Source organism: Polyodon spathula, chromosome 14, assembly GCF_017654505.1.
Source record: "Polyodon spathula isolate WHYD16114869_AA chromosome 14, ASM1765450v1, whole genome shotgun sequence".
Taxonomy (NCBI): Eukaryota; Metazoa; Chordata; class Actinopteri; order Acipenseriformes; family Polyodontidae; genus Polyodon; species Polyodon spathula.
The window spans coordinates 34,265,267-34,288,916 of record NC_054547.1 but is presented as its reverse complement, the minus strand read 5'-3'; the positions used below and the strand labels follow the sequence as shown (position 1 = coordinate 34,288,916).

The 23,650-nt window shown below is 38.3% G+C and overlaps 1 protein-coding gene and 1 pseudogene across 1 annotated transcript; both read left to right on the top strand.

Annotated features, from left to right (window-relative positions):
* The first annotated feature begins 6,395 nt into the window (after positions 1–6,395).
* Positions 6,396–10,960, top strand: LOC121327214 (extracellular calcium-sensing receptor-like). The gene is made up of 6 exons (XM_041271099.1): positions 6,396–6,595; positions 6,838–7,132; positions 7,998–8,816; positions 8,894–9,121; positions 9,718–9,841; positions 10,047–10,960. Exons 1-6 carry the CDS (start codon positions 6,396–6,398, stop codon positions 10,958–10,960), a joined length of 2,580 nt encoding a protein of 859 aa, XP_041127033.1.
* A 2,816-nt stretch (positions 10,961–13,776) lies between these two features.
* LOC121327273 lies at positions 13,777–17,713 on the top strand (annotated as a pseudogene).
* Positions 17,714–23,650: the final 5,937 nt, after the last annotated feature.

The window sequence follows — 23,650 nt, the reverse complement described above, 5'->3', positions numbered from 1 at the left end:
CCCTCTCTGGGCCTCTGGTGGCGCAGGACTCTCTCTCTGGTAGGACAGGACAGTCTCTTCCTGGCGACGGGAGGTACTCTTCTGCTGGTGTTGCTGTGCAGTCTCTCACTGGGGGCGGCACGGCATGTTCTCACTGGCAGTTGTGGAGCAGAGTTTACTGGCGACAGCTGCAGCGCAGGGTTCTCTTTCTCAGGTGGTAGCACTGGGCACTGGCAATGCTGGGCTCCCTCTCTGGGGCTCTGGTGCTGGCAGCATAGGATGCTCCCTCCTTGGCGGCACGGGGTACTCTCCATCCGGCGGCGCGGGACTCTCTCCTGCAGTGACTCGACGACCACCTGGATGACCTCATCCCACTCCCTCTCTGAGCGCCGCGGCTTCTCCTGGCACAACAGCCCGAGCTGTGCTCTCTCCCACTTGTCTGATCTGGGGATCTCTGATTCGGCAGGTGGTAGAAAGACAAATAGGAAAGAGCCACCAAATTTGAAGGCGTATGTCCCTGCCTGCGCTTTTGGTCTCCACTTTGTCATGTATGTGTTTTTAAACTAGTATTTTAAAAGGCACTGGGGTTGAAGAGGAGTACTGGAGACGGGCTGTTTTGGTTTTATTGTTGTTTTTTTTTGTGAGCTCCTTCTTCATGCAGGTATTGAGCCGCACTGCCCTTTAGTTATTGTTTTAATTAACGGGCAGTGCAAACCATGACTGTGTACTCTAGATCTGCCCTGTTTGTTAAGCATAGTTTATCACCTGTATTTAATAAAACGATGTTCATTGTCTGGTATAGTAGTGTGGTCTAGTTTATATTTTCCTTCTGGTATTCTGCCTGGCTGATCCCACCCTGATCAGAAAGAATGAGGGCCCCTCCTGGGTACTATATGTGTTCAGCAGCAATCTGCTACATAAATTAAAGTGTAATTTTTTAAAAATAAACACAATAGATGCCGGTTTTTAGCAACCCTGACAAAGACAACTTTTGGTTTTTAACATTTTCTCAGGAACCAATCCCGTCCATAGACTTTAATATAATTCTGATATTAGCAACTGCTTGCAGCTTTTTTACAACTTTATTACTAGTTGCCAGTGCTACAGAGCGCACGCACATGATTTATGTGCATACTTCATGCAGCTTTTATAACAGACTGACTATGCAACTGTATTTCTGGTGTACTGAGGCAGAAATGTGGCTTTGAAACTGGCTAAAAAGCTGCATGCAAAATTGAGATGGATTTACAGTGGGAGGTGATACATTGTAAAAAGCAGACAACGCTGGACAATTTCTTATTTTAAAAGCATGTTCTTTAGAATTGATTGTAAGTACAACACATGTTTTTACTCATTGTTAGGACAATTGTACTACATTGTTGTGTAGTACAGTATTATTTAAGCCTACTCCCTTTTTTTTGTTTCGTTTTACTCACGCATGAAGTAAACAGTTCTATGTTTGGGTATTTCGTGTTTCTCGTGTTCATTTTTATCACTGTAACATTTAAAACACATGGGATAAAAATAATAATTGGGCATTCCAAATTGGGGAGAAAACCAGGGTAAAAACCATTGGCGATGACTAAATTAAAAAAAAAAAACCCACAAATTGACTCCATCATTGAGACCAATTGTTCTAATGTTTGGAGGGCAAATATCCAGAATGCTTCTCTCCATAGTAACAAAAGTATCAAATTCCCACCTCGAGCCAGTGGACAAAAAGCCATTGAACAAAACTGATTGTGGGTGATTAATATTTTTAGTATTTACAGTATTGAAGCAGTGGACACAATGGCCACATTTAAAATTACCATCCGTGGATTAGATAACCATGTAATTGCTTTGTCCACTTTTGGATTAAATGAATGAACCAATTTTGTCCAATGTTTTGTGCACGTTTAAAAGCAATAGGAGCAGTTTATGTGTTATCGAACTCAATAATAATCACTTTTTAGTACCTGCCAATGTTTGAAAAATATTCCCTTTATATCGTATACAAATAATTAAATTCAGAGGTAAAACACATAGTTAGATCACTTTTAGTGTTTTTAACTTTCTTTTTAAGAAGTATCTCTCAGTCACAATCTTTAGCTTTGTACATAGTTTCTTTAAGAATACAGTCGTCATATCCTCGGGTACTAAATTTGGAGTGCATGTCTTCAGATTTAATTTCAAATTGTGACTCTGTGCTATAGTTTCTTCTTACCCGTAGGAATTGACCTTTAGGTATATTTCTTATCAGTGAGCGAGGAAGCTGACTTTTTACCAGTAATGAATTCTGATCCGTTGGTTTATTGAATACAATAGTTTGTAAGGTGCTATTCTTACCTTGAGATATTTATAAGTCTAAAAAATGTATTCTATCTAGATCTGATTCATAGACACATTTTAAATGATTACTTGCGGAATTAATATAACCCACAAAATGATTAAATTGAGTCTTTCATCCCAACCATATTAGTAAGACATTATCAATGTTCCTAAGCTATAGAGAGATACATGGTAAAAAGATGTTACCATTATTGTAGATTAATATATGTATATATACACACACACAGTACATATATATGCAGTTATTTGCGCAAAAGTATGTATATTCAATGAAAATGTCATTCATATCAAGTAAATTTTTTTCACATAAAAAATGTGTTTGTTACACATAAATAAAATACATTTAATTTTTTAAGTTTGAAATATAAACCGTGTGGGAATCGAACACATGCTTCTAATGCAGTTTGTAAGGCAGACACCGTAGCTTTCACGCCACAGTTTGTATTCCCAGTTCACAATGTTTGCAAGTAGTATAGCAGTAAAGTTAGAGTTTTTAACAAGATTTTGTAAATAATGATTATGTATTATCCCGATTGCATTGAAACTTTTCACTTGATTTTGCAAACTATCATAATAAGCTTGATCTGTTCATTTAGTATAGTGTAACGTTTTCATGTTTAGGAAGTAGTACTCAGAGTTGGGTTGCCACCTTTTCCACAGACCAAACCCAGACAGATTTGTCAGTCAACCTTGGTCTATCAAAACTGCAGTATACTGTAATATAGTTTAACACAAGTAAGCGGGTTAGTGATTAGCATGTCCTTACAAAAAATATGCCTTTACCATATTGTTAATGCTGTGCTCCTTTTTCCACAGCATAGTCCTTTTAGTACAGTCTCCTTAGCTTAACCGTTTAGCTGTCACTAGCTGAAGCTGATTTACAGGAAATATACAGATTCTTGTTACTGACACTTCGTAGAACAAAAGGTTTTTTTTTATTTTATTAATTTTTTTGTTTTTATCCCCGTTCAAAGTTATGATACTCTTATACCACATATGTCATATACATTGTTTTAATGGTGAGTCTATTTAACAAAAGATGTTACACATTTATATACAAACAACATAGAAATAATATGTATAATTCATATTAGTACTGTATTTTGTAACAAACTATTGAAAATGTACTTTTTCTTAATAACATGTACTGGCAAGTACATTTTCTTAAAAGGAAAAAAGAATCTTGGTCAAATCATGCCAAAGTGTGCTTGCTCACCGGGGGTGCACAGTAGGGGTCACATATTCCAAGTATCTGGCACATCATGAATGATATATTTCTAATTCCTGTGACTGGAGGTAAGAAGTTTGCTCTGTTGTGGTTGGGTGACTGCAACCCCTCACTTGGATTGTTTATATCACGTGGTATGCTCATTGTCTTCAGCATTATTCAAATGCTGGTGACAAAGTAGAATGCACAGTACTAAACAGTACATTTTTCTTATAATATAGTGGAAACTGTTTAAGCAACTAATGTATGTCAAAGAAAATATTATAGGAAGGTTGGTGTTTCTTATGTTACATCAGGGTGTCTGGGCGTATTAATTCCTGCCACCTGGACACAGATGCCAATTCCCGCACTGTCCGGTCAAACCCGGACAGGTCGCAACCCTAACTCAGGGAGACAGTGTTAAATTCTCAAATGCTGTGCAACCCCAGTAAACAACAATACGCCTTGTCTCCATTCACTAACGACGTGACCCTTCTGACCCTTCTTACATGTAACATATATAAAAGACAGACGAGTAGGCTGGAGGTCGCTGGTGAGATTCCAGGCTATTCTATTGCCGACCATAGACGGTAGCTCCCAGGGGGCAGCCCACAATTGGCCAAGCGCCACCTGGGTGGGGGAGGGGGAGGGAGAGGCTTTGGGTCGGCTACGGTGTCCGTGGCTCATCGCACACCAGCGACCCTAGGGTGTCCGTGGCTCATCGTACACCAGCGACCCCTGTGGCCTGGCTGGGCGCCTGCAAGCTGCCCAGAGCTGCGTTGTCCTCCGACACTGTAGCTCTGAGGTGGCTGCACGATAAGTCTGCAGTGTTAGGACAGCGTGTGCTTGTCTTCGCCTCTCCCAATTCAGCGCGGCGGTGGTAGCAGAGAGCTGAGCCTAAAAAATAATTGGACATGCCAAATTTGGAGAAAATAATAAAATAATTGGCAATTACTAAATTAAAAAAAGACAGACGAGACAGATAGAACAAGAACTGTTGAATATTTATTTTGGTTTCACACAGTATTAAATCTTATTGTTTATATGATAGTGAAAATAAATATCAAGATAAATAAATAAATAGTCTATGTATTCATTTATGTATTCATTTATTTCAATATTTATATTAATGTATTTAACGTTGTCCTTTTACCAAATATACAGGCTATCCTTCAGCATAGCTAATTCTCAGAAATGAATGTTCCTTTTTGTCCAGTGGGGATCACAAGCAGCATTACTCTCATCAACCAATTTCGAGAGAGGAAACCGTACTTCCTTGTGCCAATAGGGACCACAATAAGTGTTAAACTGACAGGAAACCAAAAGTTTTCAGAACTCAAGATAAAAATCTCAGAACGAGGATGATGAAGAATGACAGCTCACAAAATCCTGAGAATTCTCAGCTGGCTGACTTCATCTTTCAAAATAGTGCTTGTCTCAACTAATGGGGTAGCACTGCCAGTTAACACAACACACTTGCAAACTGAAGGGTGTAGGTTTAAATCCCGTGTGTACCAGGCTCTTATTTTATATTCATATAAAGAAAGATTTTTTTTGCAGGTAATGTTCCATTTTAAAACAGAAATAAACCATTTAATTTCAATTTAATTTATTTTTTGCCTGCAATGCGTGCGACTAGTCAATTTTAAAATATCAATAAATTGTTTAATACAAATGATACAGACGTCAAAATAAATGCGTTCCCCAGTATATTCCCATGTTGACAAAACAAGTTAATTGCCATTAAATGTGGATGTTCTGTAATATACATATGGGTGGATAAAAGTCCCTGGGGTCTGTAAAAAGACAAAGGAAGAACAAAAAAATCAAAGAGGAGATGGACATTTTTACCTTACTTTGGCGACTTCTTTCTCTTACTGTATGACAGGATTGACTTTTTTTGTTTACATTTCACCTAAGAGTGTTGGGAACTACACATTAAAAGTGGAATGGTGGTTTTGGCTTATTTAGTTTTGCCTCGCCAATACCCCGAAAATATATAAAGTATCCGTGCTGTACAGATAGTCACTGGCAGTTCTCGTGCTTCGCTGTAACTTGGCGTGAGGAACTACCGTTCCTCTCGATTTACAAGGCTACTTGCCAGTGATACTGTATTTAGAATTAACATACATCACAGATAATGTCTGCCAAATGTATTTCAATAAATAAATAAATAAATAAACAAACAAACAGCACTCCGTAATTGCTAAGTCATGAGATTCACAGTGGCTTAGCTGTTCTTTTTCCCCAGGCAGATTCATACCTTTGAGAATTACTGCTTTGGTGGGAGTAAGAAACTTACTTCATACTCACTTCATCACATGTGATTAGCATTGCACTACAGTATATATACTCAAGAAATTGTCCTACTATTAAGATATTGCATTCCTCTTAAATTGCATTTATGTTCCTAGTGCATGTCCCTTAAACCTCTGCTATTTTGCTGCTTGACTTCCATATACAATTAGGCACATTTCAACACAAATGAAAAATCCTAGGCCTCTGTAATTACAATGCATATAAAACATAAACATTTTTGTTCATGTGATATTGTATTTACAAGGTTACTTGTCAGTGAATTAACATACATCATACATACTGTCTGCCAAATAAATAAATAAATAAATAAATAAATAAATAAAAGAAGCAGCACCCTGTAATTGCTAAGTCGTGAGATTCACAGTGGCTTATGCCTAGATGATTACTACACAGCTGTTCTTTTTCCCCAGGCAGATTCATACCTTTGAGAATTACTGCTTTGGTGGGAGTAAGAAACTTACTTCATACTCATGTCATCACATGTGATTAGCATTGCACTACAGTATATATACTCAAGAAATTGTCCTATTTTTACTTTGACCAGAAAGACAATTTTGAAATGCTACTCATGGCAGTAATATTAACTGCTCTTTTAACAAGGGCAGATGAGCCTGTTTGCAGTTTGCGAGGCACACCAAATTTGCCTCAGTTTTCAAAGGATGGAGACATTACAATTGGGGGAATCTTTCAATTACATGACAATCTTGTAGATGCCAAACCTGCCTTTAAAGGACAGCCTGAACCACGAAAATGCAAAGAGTAAGTGAAAGATACAAAGCATAAATACATAAAAAAAAAACAAACAAACAAAAAAAACTTTAAACTTAAACAGTTTTAGATATTGTTATTTATAGGTTAAGGACTTAATTTTCTATGCTAAAGCACTTTGATGTTAATGTATTTTTATAAAAGTACTTGTCCAATGTTTGATTATGTCAATGAACTGTGTATATTGTTCAACAGCATCACTGCTGTTCTTAATGGCTTTTCATTCTCAACAGTGTAACATTCACAGAACTCCAATTTGCTCAAACTCTGATCTTTGCCACCGAAGAAATAAACAACAGGACAGATATACTCCCTGGTATATCACTGGGTTATAAGATATATGATGACTGTAGTTCCATAGCTTTGGCTATAAGGGCAGGGATGGCTTTAGTGAATGAACAGGAAGAAAAGCTGTACTCTAACAAATCCTGTACCAAACCATCTACTGTACTTGCCATAATAGGACCCTCTAGTTCTTCAGCAACTATAGGAATTGCGACAACAATAAGAGCTTTTCACATACCAGTGGTGAGAAATACTTCAGATTTTATAAAACTTTTTCAAAATAAGTATATAGCACCATCTTAGAGATTTATTTATAATAGTTATGTAACACATTTTTTTTAAATGTACCTTTCTTTTCATATGTGCAATCTTATGTCCAGTATGTTACAGTATATGTTGCCTTAGTACCATAAATGTATTTATTTGATGACATGTGTAAATGCATCTTTTCTGGAGGTAGGTGACTAAGTTCAAATCAATCTGAAAACCCCTCCAACCCATCTTAACAGCAAAATCAACTTGACTCTCTGTACAGTTTTATATTGAGACCCATACGATAGGCATGGCCTAGCAACTAGCATTTAAAAAGGATGCTTGTGTAACTGACTATGATGTGATAATTGCTTTGAAAAAAAAAAAAAAGTGAAATATTATAAGATCAAATTATTTAAATAACACTATATAGTTATTATTGGATAACAGCTTGGATATGTTACTATGAAGATTATACTGACTACCTTTTCAACATTCGTAGAATACTGCATTGCTTTTTAAATGCAGAAAAATGTGTTCCATGAAACCTGGTACTTGGAAACTAGCACCAGTACTAATGGATAAGGCCATGGGCTAAATTATAAATATGAAAGTATTATGTATCTGTATCATGTTCACATCAGGCAAAACTGTTTGTCAATTGTTCATGTGTCCATCAGGCATATCTTTCACAATCAGTAAACTGTTATTTTCTTCAACTAAGTGGATGTCTCCTTTCTGAAATAAAATATCTCTATTTCATTTTCTATTATTTGTTTTATATACAGATACATTTTCTTTTATTCTTGAATAATAATTAAAATATTTTTTGTTTGTTTGTTGTTGTTAATTCCAGATTAGTCACTTTGCAACCTGTGAATGTTTGAGTAACAGGAATAAGTACCCTTCGTTTTTCAGAACCATACCAAGTGATTATTATCAAAGCAGAGCCCTGGCACAGCTTGTGAAGCATTTTGGATGGACTTGGATTGGGGCTATTAGAAATGATGATGACTATGGCAACTCAGGAATGGCTACCTTTGTGAAAGCAGCCCAAGAGGAGGGGGTTTGCATTGAATATTCAGAGGCTATTTACAGAACAAGTCCAAGAGATAAACTAATTAAAACTGTAGATGTTATAAAAAAGTCATCTTCAAAGGTTATTGTAGCTTTCACTTCTTATACAGATTTAGACATTCTGGTTAAAGAACTGTTGCTTCAGAATGTTACTGGTTTTCAGTGGATAGGCACTGAAGCTTGGATTTCTGACACAAAAGACCTTGCAGCAGGAGAAAGTTTCAGAGTTCTGGGTGGGGCACTGGGTTTCACAGTCACTAATGCAGTAATTACAGGTTTGGAGGAGTTTTTACTGAATGTCCGTCCATCTGACACCCCTGGGAATTCAGGCTTAAAAGATTTTTGGGAAACTGTTTTCAGTTGCACCCTGACTACCCAAGACAAGACTGCATCGGTTAATCCATGTACAGGGTCTGAGAATTTAGCAGAGGTAATGAATCATTACACTGATGTAACTGATCTAAGAAATGCCTATGATGTATATAAAGCTGTGTATGCTGTAGCCCATTCACTACACGATCTGCTTGCATGCAAAAGTGGCCAGGGACCTTTTGCTGGTAAGACTTGTGCAAATAAGAAGAAGATTGAACCATGGCAGGTAAGCGACTATGTTTTATACTATTAGGAATTACATTCCTGTGTGAATCATTGTGATAACACCTTGTCTTTTTGTAGGTAGTGCATTATCTGAAAAACGTTAATTTCACTACCAAGAATGGAGAGAATGTTTATTTTGATGAGAATGGGGATCCGACTGCAAGATATGCATTAGTTAACTTGCAACGCAATAAAGAGAGCATCACACACTGTGTTACAGTTGGTCTCTATGATGCATCTTTACCAGAAGGACAACAGTTTATTATGAATAACGTCAGTATTGTTTGGGCAGGTGGTCAGGATAAGGTAATGTCTTCCTAATACTATTCTAACTTTATCAGTGTTGTATTATTGTTCATAGATATGTGTAGTAATATAAGTGCATAATACAGACACACAGTAGGACAGGGTAAATGACAGCCTTAGAGATTAAAACACAGTTAATGCACAGTGCATGCCCGCCTTCACTATATTCAAAACGAGCAAGGAACAAAGAGGGTCTGGTTAGTTTTAATTGCTTTTACAATCATAAAAAAATAAAATAAAATCAGGTATTATATTCTCAATATCCCTTCCATTTCCATATATCTTTTGCAATGATCTTTAATAAACATAAAACACATTCCAGTTAAAGGGCTAAATGCATACATTTTTTAAAAATAAATAACAGACAGGTCTAAAATACATGTATATCTCCTAGCAACTAATAAAATGAGGAATTTCTTATGGTGAAACAAGACAGGTGTATACAACACAGATAAGTTAAAAATGAAATAATGGCATTATGATCTCGTGCCCAAACCCCATGATAGGAACATCCTTAACACATACTCACCAATGTCTTTATTATTGAATACAGTGAGTATGCTGACAGAATGTAATACATTGTAATTGCTTTCAAGGCGCCTAAATCAGTGTGCAGTGAGAGCTGTCCTCCAGGCACTCGGAAGGCTGTTCAGAAAGGAAAGCCTGTTTGTTGCTTTGACTGCATACCATGTGCTGAAGGAGAAATCAGCAATCAGACAGGTAGGTTAAGAAGGAGCACTGAACAAATAAAACACTCACTACACTAACCTGTCATTGCATCAGTGAGGATCTGTACTTAAATGTAATAATAATAATAATAATAATAATAATAATAATTATAAAGATTTTAAATAAGATTTTCAGGTGTAACTGCAGACTTTAGAGCATGGTATTAATTGATTTTTTATCATTATTTTTCTTGCAGATGCTATTGATTGTATGAAGTGCCATCTGGAATACAGGTCGAACAACCAAAAAAACCAATGTATCTTAAAAGCCACTGAATTCCTATCATTTGGAGAAATCATGGGGATGTTGCTGATGATCCTTTCATTGATTGGGGCTTGTTTAACCACTGCTATAGCTATTGTTTTCTTTCAATTCAGAGATACCCCCATTGTTAAAGCTAATAACTCTGAACTCAGTTTCCTCCTTCTGTTTTCATTAGCACTGTGTTTCCTTTGTTCACTTACTTTCATTGGCCAGCCCTCTGAGTGGTCCTGTATGTTGCGCCACACTGCCTTTGGAATCACATTTGTCCTGTGCATCTCTTGTGTTCTGGGGAAAACAATAGTTGTGTTAATGGCGTTTAGGTCTATACTTCCTGGTAATAATATGATGAAATGGTTTGGGCCCGTCCAGCAGCGGCTAACTCTTTTTGCATTCACATTCATTCAGGCCTTAATTTGCACTCTTTGGTTAATAATATCCCCTCCGTTTCCAAACAAAAACATGAACTCTTTCAAAGACAGAATCATTTTAGAATGTGACCTGGGATCTGCAGCAGCATTTTATGCTGTGTTAGGGTATATTGGGTTTCTTGCTGCCATGTGCTTTGTGCTCGCTTTTCTGGCTCGTAACCTGCCAGATAACTTTAATGAAGCTAAATACATTACATTTAGCATGCTCATATTCTGTGCTGTTTGGATCACTTTCATCCCAGCTTACATCAGTTCACCTGGGAAGTACACAGTTGCTGTAGAAATATTTGCAATTTTAGCTTCCAGCTTTGGTTTGCTCTTCTGTATTTTTGCTCCTAAATGTTATATTATATTATTTAAGCCTGAGAAGAATACAAAAAAACATTTGATGGGAAAAGGGCCCTCGAAATCACTTTGAAAAAAAAATTAATAAAAATGTTCTAAACATGAAAACATGGTATAAAAACACATTCATTCAAGTGTTGTAGCCCTCGCATTAGGTAACGCAGGTCCTTTTATAAAGACAGCTTCAAAATTGCTCTTATACAGCGTGTTTGAAGATTCATGCTTAAAAAATAATATAATATATAAATGAAATATAAAATGGGAATTATTTCATACCATGTTAGTCATGTATACATTTTTATTAGGTACAGTATTAGATTTTATAATAGATATGTCTGTAAGCCAGCACACTGTATTATCCAGCAGCATTTTCTGTTCCCAGGTTAGTTAGGTTGTAATGTACACTACTGGATGCTAGAAATTCTGTAATACGTTTTACAAATGCTCTCTTGTTAAGGGAATTGATTGTAGGCTTCATATTTAGCTGAGATATTCATTGATAGTGTTTAGAGCTATCTTTAATTGTTTATTTCAATATTGGAATGTTTCAGGCCACTGAATGGAGTGCAGACAAAAAAGGTCACAGGAAAATAAACATTCACCTTTCCAGTTGCCCCTAAATATATTCAACATATAATGTATATTATATATTATTAGTGTGTTTAAGGTCATTGCTCTGTTATGGAGAGATATGTTCAGAAGTCAATTCCATATAAAATAAAAGGATACATGAAAGTTTGCTTATTTAGGAAACCAACCGTTTCCTCCACATCAGAAGAGCGTGTCTGTAGAGACTGTACTGATGTAACTTTTACTGAGGTTATGCATTCTCTTTCATACTAACAGAGCCTTGATTACAGCAGCGCTACTGATACCCCCTTCTGCTATGAATGCAACATTTAAACAACTGTGATAATGCATTGTATCCTTTAGATCCATTAGACACTAGAATAGATGATTGCCCGTGGGGATTTATCAGTGTTAAAGTGATTATCAAAGAGTATACCGGAGTTGGATTATAACATCTGCATTTAGCTGTTCTAATGTAATCTACATACTCATTAAAATGTGTAATGGATCTAATTGTAAACTGTGTTTATTGTTTTTCCTAGGCACAATTAAAAGGCTTTACTATTTTATTTATTGCAACCTTACACCACCTCCTAGATCTATCACTGGTGATAGGCTTCTATAGAACTTCTCTATAATGTACTGGAGGTCTCAATACTGTATAGCTATGGCCAAAAGTTTAGCATCACCTATACTTTTAAGATTGAGACATAAATAAATATGTGAATCTTTTATATAACATCATGTAATCAAACACACTGTAAAATTATATTGCAAAAGTCTACAAGAAGCCATAATAGTAGTACATTATTTCATGCTAGATTCTGAAATGTCACGTTTTTACCTTTTTTGTCAGTTTTCTGTAATTTATATGGAAAACTACAACGTGGTATGTAATAAAACATGTTAACTTAACAGTATTCACCATGTACAATTTGACTTTATGAAGCAAACTTACTTCATTCTATAGGGGGATGGAAAACTTTTGGCCATAGCTCTATATTAACACACACTATAGCATTTATATTTACTCTGCATACTACAATGATTGCAGTAAGTCAAATAGTACATTTCAAACAGGACAGTAGTTAGGCTACTAAACGCAATAGCGTATGCACCAGTGAAATACAGTACTATATTACAATATTGCATTCCTCTTAAATTGCATTTATTTTCCTAGTGCATGTCCCTAAACCCCTGCTATTTTGCTGCTTGACTTCCATATACAGTTAGGCACATTTCAACACAAATGAAAAATCCTAGGCCTCTGTAATTACAATGCATATAAAACATAAACATTTCTGTTCATGTGATATTGTATTTACAAGGTTACTTGTCAGTGAATTAACATACATCATACATACTGTCTGCCAAATCTATTTAAATAAATAAATAAATAAATAAATAAAAGAAGCAGCACCCTGTAACTGCTAAGTCATGAGATTCACAGTGGCTTATGCCTAGATGATTAATACACAGCTGTTCTTTTTCCCCAGGCAGATTCATACCTTTGAGAATTACTGCTTTGGTGGGAGTAAGAAACGTACTTCATACTCATGTCATCACATGTGATTAGCATTGCACTACAGTATATATACTCAAGAAATTGTCCTATTTTTACTTTGACCAGAAAGACAATTTTGAAATGCTACTCATGGCAGTAATATTAACTGCTCTTTTAACAAGGGCAGATGAGCCTGTTTGCAGTTTGCGAGGCACACCAAATTTGCCTCAGTTTTCAAAGGATGGAGACATTACAATTGGGGGAGTCTTTCAATTACACCACAACCTTGTGGCTGCCAAACCTCCCTTTACAGGACAGCCTCAACCACGGAAATGCGAGGAGTAAGTGAAAACATTAAGGAAAAAAAAAAAAACTTTAAAATAGTTTTAAATATTGTTATTTATAGATTACAGGGTTCTTAGTTTTCTATGTTAAAGTACTTTCATATGTAAGTGTTTTATTTGTTTTATCAAATTTACTACTGACAGGTACATTAATAACTAAACTGAAATGACACGGTAGCTGCAGTATTCAATATATGTGCTTATCACAAAATCCTACACTATGACCAGAATGACATTTACATTACAGAATCACATTATTATTTATTGTCTATGACCAGATGTATAAGTCACAAGGTATTAATGTATTGTAATCACATAAATAATTTGCAGGTATACTTTGGTCATAGATAAGCATACATAAGCATACATGTACAATGGACTGTGTGTACTTTTCATATTTTTGAACCAGTGTTTCAGTGTTGTTCTTAATGTCTTTTCATTCTCAACAGAGTAAAAATCGGAGATTTCCAATTGGCTCAAACTATGATCTTTGCCACTGAAGAAATAAACAACAGGACAGATATACTCCCTGGTAAATCACTGGGTTATAAGATATATGATGATTGCAGTGCCATAGCTTTGGCTATAAGGGCAGGGATGGCTTTAATGAATGAACAGGAAGAAAATATGTACTCTAATCAGTCCTGTATCAAACCATCTTCTGTCTACGCTATAATAGGAGCAGCTAGTTCTTCAGCAACTATAGCAATTTTGACAGCAACAAGTGCATTTTACATACCAGTGGTGAGAAATACTTCATATTTTTTAAACATTTTTGAAAATAAGTACACCATCCACTCTATATACATCGGGGTGTCGGGGTCCAATATAAATCTGCTATATATCGAGGGCCGAACAGAGAAAAACAAATAGGCTAACAAATACTGTACAACCACTCCCTTGTTTTTATCAGGAGCATCAGGGTCCAGTATAAATTCTCTATGCAACCCACTTTTTCTAATTACAGCGCAGTATAGCGAGGGCCAATATAAAGAGGGGTGGGTGTATATAGTACCTTATTAGAGGTGTACGGTATTTATAATAGTTATCTAACAAATATGTTTTAATGCCTCTTTCCTTTCACATGTACTGTCTTATGTGCAGTATGTTACAAAATAATCTGCCTTAGTAACATAAACTTTTTTTTTTAATGCGTCAACAATTTAAAAAATCTTTTTTTTTTGTTTTGTTTTGTTAATTCCAGATTAGTTACTTTGCAACCTGTGAATGTTTGAGTAACAGGAATAAGTACCCTTCGTTTTTCAGAACCATACCAAGTGATTATTATCAAAGCAGAGCCCTGGCACAGCTTGTGAAACATTTCGGATGGACTTGGGTTGGAACTATTAGAAGTGACAATGATTATGGCAACTCAGGAATGGCTACCTTTGTGAAAGCAGCCCAAGAGGAGGGGGTTTGCATTGAATATTCAGAGACTATTTACAGAACGTATCCAAGAGAAAAACTAATTAAAACTGGAGATGTTATAAAAAAGTCATCTTCAAAGGTTATTGTAGTTTTCAGTTCTTATACAGATTTTGAATTGCTAGTTAAAGAACTGTTGCTTCAGAATGTTACTGGTTTTCAGTGGATAGGCACTGAAGCTTGGATTTCTGACACAAAAGACCTTGCAGCAGGAGAAGGTTTCAGAGTTCTGGGTGGGGCACTGGGTTTCACAGTCACTAATGCAGTAATTACAGGTTTGGAGGAGTTTTTACTGAATGTCCGTCCATCTGACACCCCTGGGAATTCAGGCTTAAAAGATTTTTGGGAAACTGTTTTCAGTTGCACCCTGACTACCCAAGACAAGACTGCATCGGTTAATCCATGTACAGGGTCTGAGAATTTAGCAGAGATAAAGAATCAGTACACTGATGTAACTGATCTAAGAAATGCCTATGTGGTCTATAAAGCTGTGTATGCTGTAGCCCATTCACTACACGATCTGCTTACATGCAAAAGTGGCCAGGGACCTTTTGCTGATAAGACATGTGCAAATAAGAAGAAGATTGAACCATGGCAGGTAAGCGACTATGTTGTATACTATTAGGAATTACACTCCTGTGTGAATCATAGTGCTAACATATTATCTTTTTGTAGGTAGTACAATACCTGAAAACAGTTAATTTCACTACCAAGAATGGAGAGAATGTTTATTTTGATGCGAATGGGGATCCAGCTGCAAGATATGCATTAGTTAACTGGCAACTCGATAATGACAACATGATAAAAAGTGTTACCGTTGGTCTCTATGATGCATCTTTACCGGATGGACAACAGTTTATTAAGGATAATGTCAGTATTGTTTGGGCAGGTGGCCAGGATAAGGTAATGTCTTCCTAATACTATTTGAGCTTTGTCAATGTTGTATTAATGTTTACAGGTACGTGTAGAAATGAAGGGCAATACAGACATACAGTAGAATAGTTAATAAGCAATGTATGTCTGCCTTCACTATATTCATCACCAGCAGGGATCAATAAGTCTGTTTAGTTTTGATTCATTTTATAGTAATAATAAAAATATTATGTATTATATTCCCGATATCCCCTCCACTTCCATATAACATTAGCAATGTTTTTTTTTTTATGAACATAAAACACATTCCAGTTAATGGGCTATATGTATATGTTTTTAGTTCATAAATACCTATTTTCATGGTACTTGTGTGTTTACTTAGGTTACGGACAAACAGGTCTACAGGTCTATAGTACATGTATCAGACTTGTATTATCATATGTGTCGGCCACTGTTCTCTCATGATAACAAGCAGAGACAAAATCAAACACAACTTTTTTTTTGGTTCAATTTCTTCAACCAGTACATTAATTTTCTATTTACTGAAATTGTGTTTTTCTCCTTTTTTTCTGTTTTATGCATCAAAATGCATATTCTCTGTTGTACTTTCTAGGGACAGAAATAAGACTCTCATTGCATAGCAATTTGATCCATTCCTGGTTTCACAAGGTGATTAATAAGACACTCCTGAGCTTGTTACCTTTACACTGTGGCTAATCAAGCTCCCATTAAAACCTGGAATAGGAGTCTATTTCCATCCCTTCTTTAAAAGAATAATATGAACTTGAAAGATAAGTTGTATTTGTTGAATACGAAAATGGTCATGTGTCGATCATGTACCTCAGTTTGACCTCAAGTAATATATGCAATAATGCAAGCTGGTGTATAATGAACCTCCATTTTGCTGTTTTGTATTCCTTCACAATTTCTTATGGTGGCCGCTACTGATACAAGACAGTTGTATACATCACAGATAAGTTAAAAATGAAATAACAGAATTACAATTTAGTCTGCAAACCCTATGATACGAACATCCTTAATAGATACAGCCCAATGTCTTGATTATTGAATATTGTGAGTATGCTCACATAATGTAATACACTGTAATTGTTTTCAAGGCACCTAAATCCGTGTGCAGTGAGAGCTGTCCTCCAGGCACTCGGAAGGCTGTTCAGAAAGGAAAGCCTGTTTGTTGCTTTGACTGCATACCATGTGCTGAAGGGGAAATCAGCAATCAGACAGGTAGGTTAAGAAGGAGCACTGGACATATAAAACACTCACTACATTAACCTGTCATTATATCAATGAGGATCTGTACTTAAATGTTATAAAAATAATAATAATAATAATAATAATAATAATAATAATAATAATAATAATAATAATAAGATTTTCAGGTGTGACTGCAGACTTATTTACACCATGGTATTTGTTTATTTTTTTATTGATTTTTTCTTCCAGATGCTATTGATTGTATGAAGTGCCCTTTGGAATACAGGTCGAATAACCAAAGAAACCAATGCATCTTAAAAGCCACTGAATTCCTATCATTTGGAGAAATCATGGGGATGTTGCTGATGATCCTTTCATTGATTGGGGCTTGTTTAACCACTGCTATAGCTATTGTTTTCTTTCGATTCAGAGATACACCCCTTGTTAAAGCTAATAACTCTGAACTCAGTTTCCTCCTTCTGTTTTCATTAGCACTGTGTTTCCTTTGTTCACTTACTTTCATTGGCCAGCCCTCTGAGTGGTCCTGTATGTTGCGCCACACTGCCTTTGGGATCACATTTGTCCTGTGTATCGCTTGTGTTCTGGGGAAAACAATAGTTGTGTTAATGGCGTTTAGGTCTACACTTCCTGGTAATAATATGATGAAGTGGTTTGGGCCCGTCCAGCAGCGGCTAACTCTTTTTGCATTCACATTCATTCAGGCCTTAATTTGCACTCTTTGGTTAATAATATCCCCTCCGTTTCCAAACAAAAACATGAACTCTTTCAAAGACAGAATCATTTTAGAATGTGACCTGGGATCTGCAGCAGCATTTTATGCTGTGTTAGGGTATATTGGGTTTCTTGCTGCCATGTGCTTTGTGCTCGCTTTTCTGGCTCGTAACCTGCCAGATAACTTTAATGAAGCTAAATACATTACATTTAGCATGCTCATATTCTGTGCTGTTTGGATCACTTTCATCCCAGCTTACATCAGTTCACCTGGGAAGTACACAGTTGCTGTAGAAATATTTGCAATTTTAGCTTCCAGCTTTGGTTTGCTCTTCTGTATTTTTGCTCCTAAATGTTATATTATATTATTTAAGCCTGAGAAGAATACAAAAAAACATTTAATGGGAAAAGTGCCCTCGAAGTCACTTTGAAAAAAATAATAAAAATGATCTAAAATATGAAAAGTTAAACATTCACTGAATTTGAGTTGTATTACATTTACAACCTTGCCATGCAGGGGGTGTCATTTTAACATGGTATAAAAACACATTCATGCAAGTGTTGTAGCCCTCGCATTAGCAAACGCAGGTCCCTTTTTAAAGACATTTTCAAAATTGCTCTTATACAGCATGCTTGAAGATTCATGTTTAAAAAAACAATAACACAACATATAAATTAAATATAAAATGGGAATTAAATCATATCAAGTTTGTCATGAATACCTTTCTTTTAGGTACAGTATTACAATTTACAGTAGCTTCATCTGTAAGCCAGCACAGTGTATTCTCAGGCAGAATGTTCTGTTGCCAGGTTAGACTGGTTTAACCCGTACTACACATTATTGGATGATACAAATTCTATAATTAGATTTACAAATGCTCTGTAGTTAAGTGAATGCTATTAACATAGTTGTTGGTTTGTAGGCTTCCTATGAAAAGATTTCATACAAATTTTTTTAGCTGAGATGTTACTTGTTAGTGTTTAGAAATATTTTTATTTGTCTATTTTGATATTGGAATGTTTTCAGGCCACTGAATGAAGTGCAAAAAACAAAATGTCATAGGAAAAAAACAATTAACAAAAACTTTTTCTGTTGCCCTTAAATGTATTTAATATCTGGGTTGGGATCACAAACATAAAAAAATTAAAATAAACATTACATGTATATTATATTATCAGTTTGTTTAAGGTCATTGCCCTGTTGTGGAAACTTATGTTCAGAAGTCAATTCCATATAAAATGAAATGATATATAAATATTTGCTTATTTAGCTAATGCCAGGGAACCAACAATTTTCTCCAAATCAGAGCATGTATACTGTTCCCGATATCCCTTTTACAGAGGTTACGCATTCTTTTTAAAACCAAGAGCCTTGATTACAGCAGCGCTGTTGACATCTAGCACACTGATTGGATACCCTTCTTCTGCTATGAATGCAACATTTAAACAGCTGTGATAATACATTGTATTCTTTAGATCCATTAGACACTAGAATAGCTGATTGCCCGTGGGAATTTATCAGTGTTAAAGTGATTATCAAAGAGTAAACAGGAGTTGGATTATAACATCTGCATTTAGCTGCTCTAATTTAAACTACATATTTATTAAAATGTGTAATCGATCTAATCGATTTAGTGCAACCCTACACCACCTCATAAATAGATCACTTGTGATAGGCTTCAATATAAACTCTCTATAATGTACTGGAGGTCTCAATACTGAACATTGACACACACGTCAGCATATATATTTATTCTGCATTTACTCAACACATTTATGGTAGTAGTAGGCCAAATAGTACATTTCAAACAGGACAGTAGTTAGACAACTGAAGAAAATAGCATGCAGCTGTGAAATACAGGACTACAATACAAAATAATGTACTATGAAAATAAACATGTTAAGGAATAATAGATTAGACTTGAAAGTCTGTTTAAAACTGCATATGGAATGTGCCATATCTTTCTAATTATCCTCTTTACATAGAATGACCTCAGCTTAAAACAAATAAATAAATAAAAAAGGGCATCTTTAAATTTCAAGATGTTCTTTATTTATGGATAAAATATAATTGTGAAGTTTACACTTTTTTCTGTTCTTTTGTAGCTAGTATAGAAATTAATGAATCCCACTGTATATTTGGTTCTGTCAACTGTGCTACTATGTGCTACCATATTATCATTGGCATGTTTTATTAATAGCATGCTTTACAAAAGTATGTAAGGATTTTGAAACTCTTGCCTATGTATTGCCCTGGCCTTGTAAGGAGTAACTGGCTTTTCATAACTCAGAGCTATAATTCAGAGGGATGATAAAACCTTTGTTTCTGTTTAATAAGCTGCTTCGAGCCTATGTGCAAACCATAATCAAAACGCATAATAACACACTATTGGAACACATAGGCTTTTTCTAATAAACACACACCTTGTGTGGGGCGGTGTACACACTGTTCCAGTTACATGGCACAAGCTCTTATTGTTTCATCAGCCTTTGTTCCTTTTCATTATACAACCCATTACTTATGCTTCCCATTTAAATGATGAAGTGAGAAATCATTGAAACTGTCTGTAACGTTAAGTTACTTACCATAGCCCTGGTTCCCTAAAAGACAAGACGACCAACAACATACTTACTGGATATGCCTGCCTATTGGTAGGTATTACAGAGCTCTTTATATCAGAGCTGCCAATAGGCCCCTTCCTGGGGTGATGTCCTTGGTCCCAACTACCAAGAGATCAAAATAGTCAACCCACGGAAGCCATTCCTCTTTTTGCGTCGAACCCGTGAGGGTGACCGATGCGACCTTGCAAGGTTTGTTGGTCATCTTCTCTTTCAGGGAACCAGGATTACGGTAAGTAACTTAAAGTTCCCTTTCAATTCGAAGACGTTCAACAACATACTTATGGAAAATTATACCAGAGCAGAGGAAGACAGAATGGCAGCATATGGGGGATGCATCAGAACAGCGTAACTCAAGGTTAGTGGTTCGAGCGTGCAACCTCAACAACCCTTGTTCCTAATGAAGGCAAGAAAGGATCTATCACATTAAGGTGTCCGACCCCGCCACTTCAGCTAGGCAGGCCACAGCAGGGGGCTCCATATCGCCCATGCTGCACCCTTCCCAAAGGGAGGAGTTCCGGGCCCTGATGCAGCGCGCAGCTACTGCCACGGCCTTTCCCTGGCTGGCAGAACAGGAGGGGAAGGGGAATCGCTTCCTGAAATAGAAAGGGCACCCACAAGCCCTCCCTCTGTGTCATGACTTCATAAAGCTGGTTCGCTAATGGAGCAACCCGGTGTCCGCTCCCTCAGGCTCCAGAACAGCAGAGTCCTTGCTACACACCGTCGGAGACCAAGAAGCTGGCCTAGGCATGTTCCCTCCCATCGAGAACATGGTCATGGTGCTGGTGCAAGGATCCATCTTCACCTGAGGGGATAAGGACCCTACCTGCCCGTCAAAGCCATGCAGGACTACTGACGCCATGCTAAAAAAGGCATATGCTTCATCAGCATTGTGAGTTTGAGCGGTAAACGCAATGTCCATACTGGTGCTCTACCAGGCGCAGCTAACGTGAGGCTGCAGTAAAGGGCAATGGAGACAGACGTGGGGGAGCTCCAGGCGGTGACGGGAGAGATGACTGACCTGATGGGGGAGTTAGGTCAGGCATCAGGGAGGTCTCTAGCTGGTGGCTGCATGCTGACACCTTTGGCTGTCCCAAGCCTATGTCATAAAGACGGAGAAGGTTGCAATATTGGATGCCACTATAACACCGGGGCAGACGTTTGGAGTGACTGTTGATGTGAGCCTTGAGAGGTAGGTGGCCTTCCCAGCCTGCATCAATGGGCATGAACACCGCCCTCCACCCCAGAAAAAACAAGCAGGCACACGAAGAGTCGGCGGTAAGGGACCACCGCCGGCCACAGGTAACCAGTTCTCCGGTTGGAGTCTGAGGCCGGGGCGTGAAAAAGATCCACCCCCTCCCAAGCCCAAGGGAGACGGCTGCCATCTTCCCCCCTCACAACTGGACTGACCACTGGACACGACCCATGGCAAGGCTGCACCCAGGACTCCTGGGTGCTATTGACTATGAGACACGGTTATGCTCTGCAATTCCGCTCTGGCCCGGCACCCTTCAAGGGTGTACTCTTTACCACTGTCGAACCAGCGTGCGCGATTCTCCTTCAACAGGAGATCACCAATCTTCAACAGAGAACGCTGTGTGCTTAGCAAACCAGGAGCGAAGCCCTCAGCGGCTTCTACTCCAGGTATTTCCTGGTGCCCAAGAAGGATGGCGGTTTCCGACCTACTTTGGACCTCAACATGTTCCTCAAACAAAGGAAGTTCAACATGTTGACCGCACAGCATATCCTGCAGTCCGTCCAGCCGGGAGACTGGTTCCCATTGATCGACCTGCAAGACGCCAACTTCCACGTCCCGGGCCGTCCAGCGCACAGAAAATATCTATACTTTTCAAGGCAACGAGTACAAATTCTGCGTGCTCCCGTTTGGCATCTTTCTGGCGTCCCGCAGATTTTCTAAGTGCATCGATGCAGCACTGGCTTCACTCAAGTTGCGGATCTTGAACTACTTGGACAATTGGCTAGTTTGCACGCGTTCCAAAACACACGGCGAGTCACACACCAGAAAGGTCACAGATCAACTTGGTACCGTCTCAGTCCAGTGTTCCTGGGGATCAAACTGAACTCTGTAAGCATGCTTACCTCACTGTCGGAAGACAGGATTCGGTCACTGGAAGTCACACTCTCCCAAAATTCAGAGAGGATGCTCTTCTACAGGTCAGAATATTTCAAAGGTTGCTTGGGCTGATGGCAGCCGCCTCGAGAATCCTTACTCCAGGGCTGCTGAGAATGCGCCCGCTTCAAGCCTGGGTAAATACGCTCAAGTTGCACCCGGTCCGCGATCAATACCGGCTGGTGCAAGTGTCCAGACAATGCCGGAAGACATTGGAGTGGTGGCTCTGCCCCGGTAATCTGCGCCTCGGATCTCCCCTCGGCTCCCCTCACAGAAGGGAAGTTGTCACTACGGACGCCTCCAGCCTGGGCTGGGGAGCGGTCTGGAATGGGAGGGAAATAAGAGGTCAGTGGAAGGGACATTGGCAGCAAGCGCACATAAATGCCCAAGAACTGCAAGTAGTGGCCCTGGCGTTATCTCTGCGCTCGCCGGGCCTTCACCACGCAGTGCACAGACTCCTGTCTTGGACACAGGAACTTGCATTCCATCAGGGTGGTTTACCTCCCCGGTGTGGACAAAGCAGACCTCATATCCAGAGGAGCTCCAGACAGCTCGGAGTGGAGGCTGCACCCTCAGGTTGTGAAACAGATCTGGAAGAGGATTCGTACAGCACTTCGTATGCGTTCCCTGCACTTCCACCTGACACCTGACACTAGAGAGGATCAGGGTGGAGAGAGCCCATGTTTTGTTGGTTGCACCCAGATGGCCGAGGCGCCACTGGTTTGCTCTCCTCTCCAACATGTTGTTGGGCCAACCGTGGCAGCTCCCGCTCCGCAAGGACCTCCAGAGCCAAGCGGAGGAGTTTTTATGGCACCCAAACCCAGCCCAGCTCAAACTCCAACGGTCTAGCCGTTGAACAAAGCCGTCTATCCAGACGAGGTTTGCCAGATGCAGTGGTAGAGACACTGCAGTCTGCTAGGGCGCCTAGCACTAGAGCCCAGTATTCATACAAATGGAAAGTTTTCCAAGACTGGTCATGATCCTGTGACCTGCCCTATTGAGACAATTCTAACCTTCTTACAACACCTGTTTGATGTGGGAAAATCTGCATCTACTCTGAAGGTCTACTTGGCAGCATTATCGGTGTGCCACAAAAAAAACAAAAATGACTATGTGTCCTCTGGGGCACACTTCCTGGCAGTGCAATTTCTTACAGGGGCTTGGAGTGTTCATCCTCCGATGAAAAGCATGGTCCATAAGTGGGATCTGGAGCTGGTGCTGGGGGCCCTTATGGGTCCCCCATTTGAGCCCATGGCCTCAGCAGAGCTGCACCCTGTTTCCCTCAAAGTGGCGTTTTTATTAGCCATTACGTCTGCCAGAAGAGTAAGTGAGCTTCATGCACTGTCCATCGAT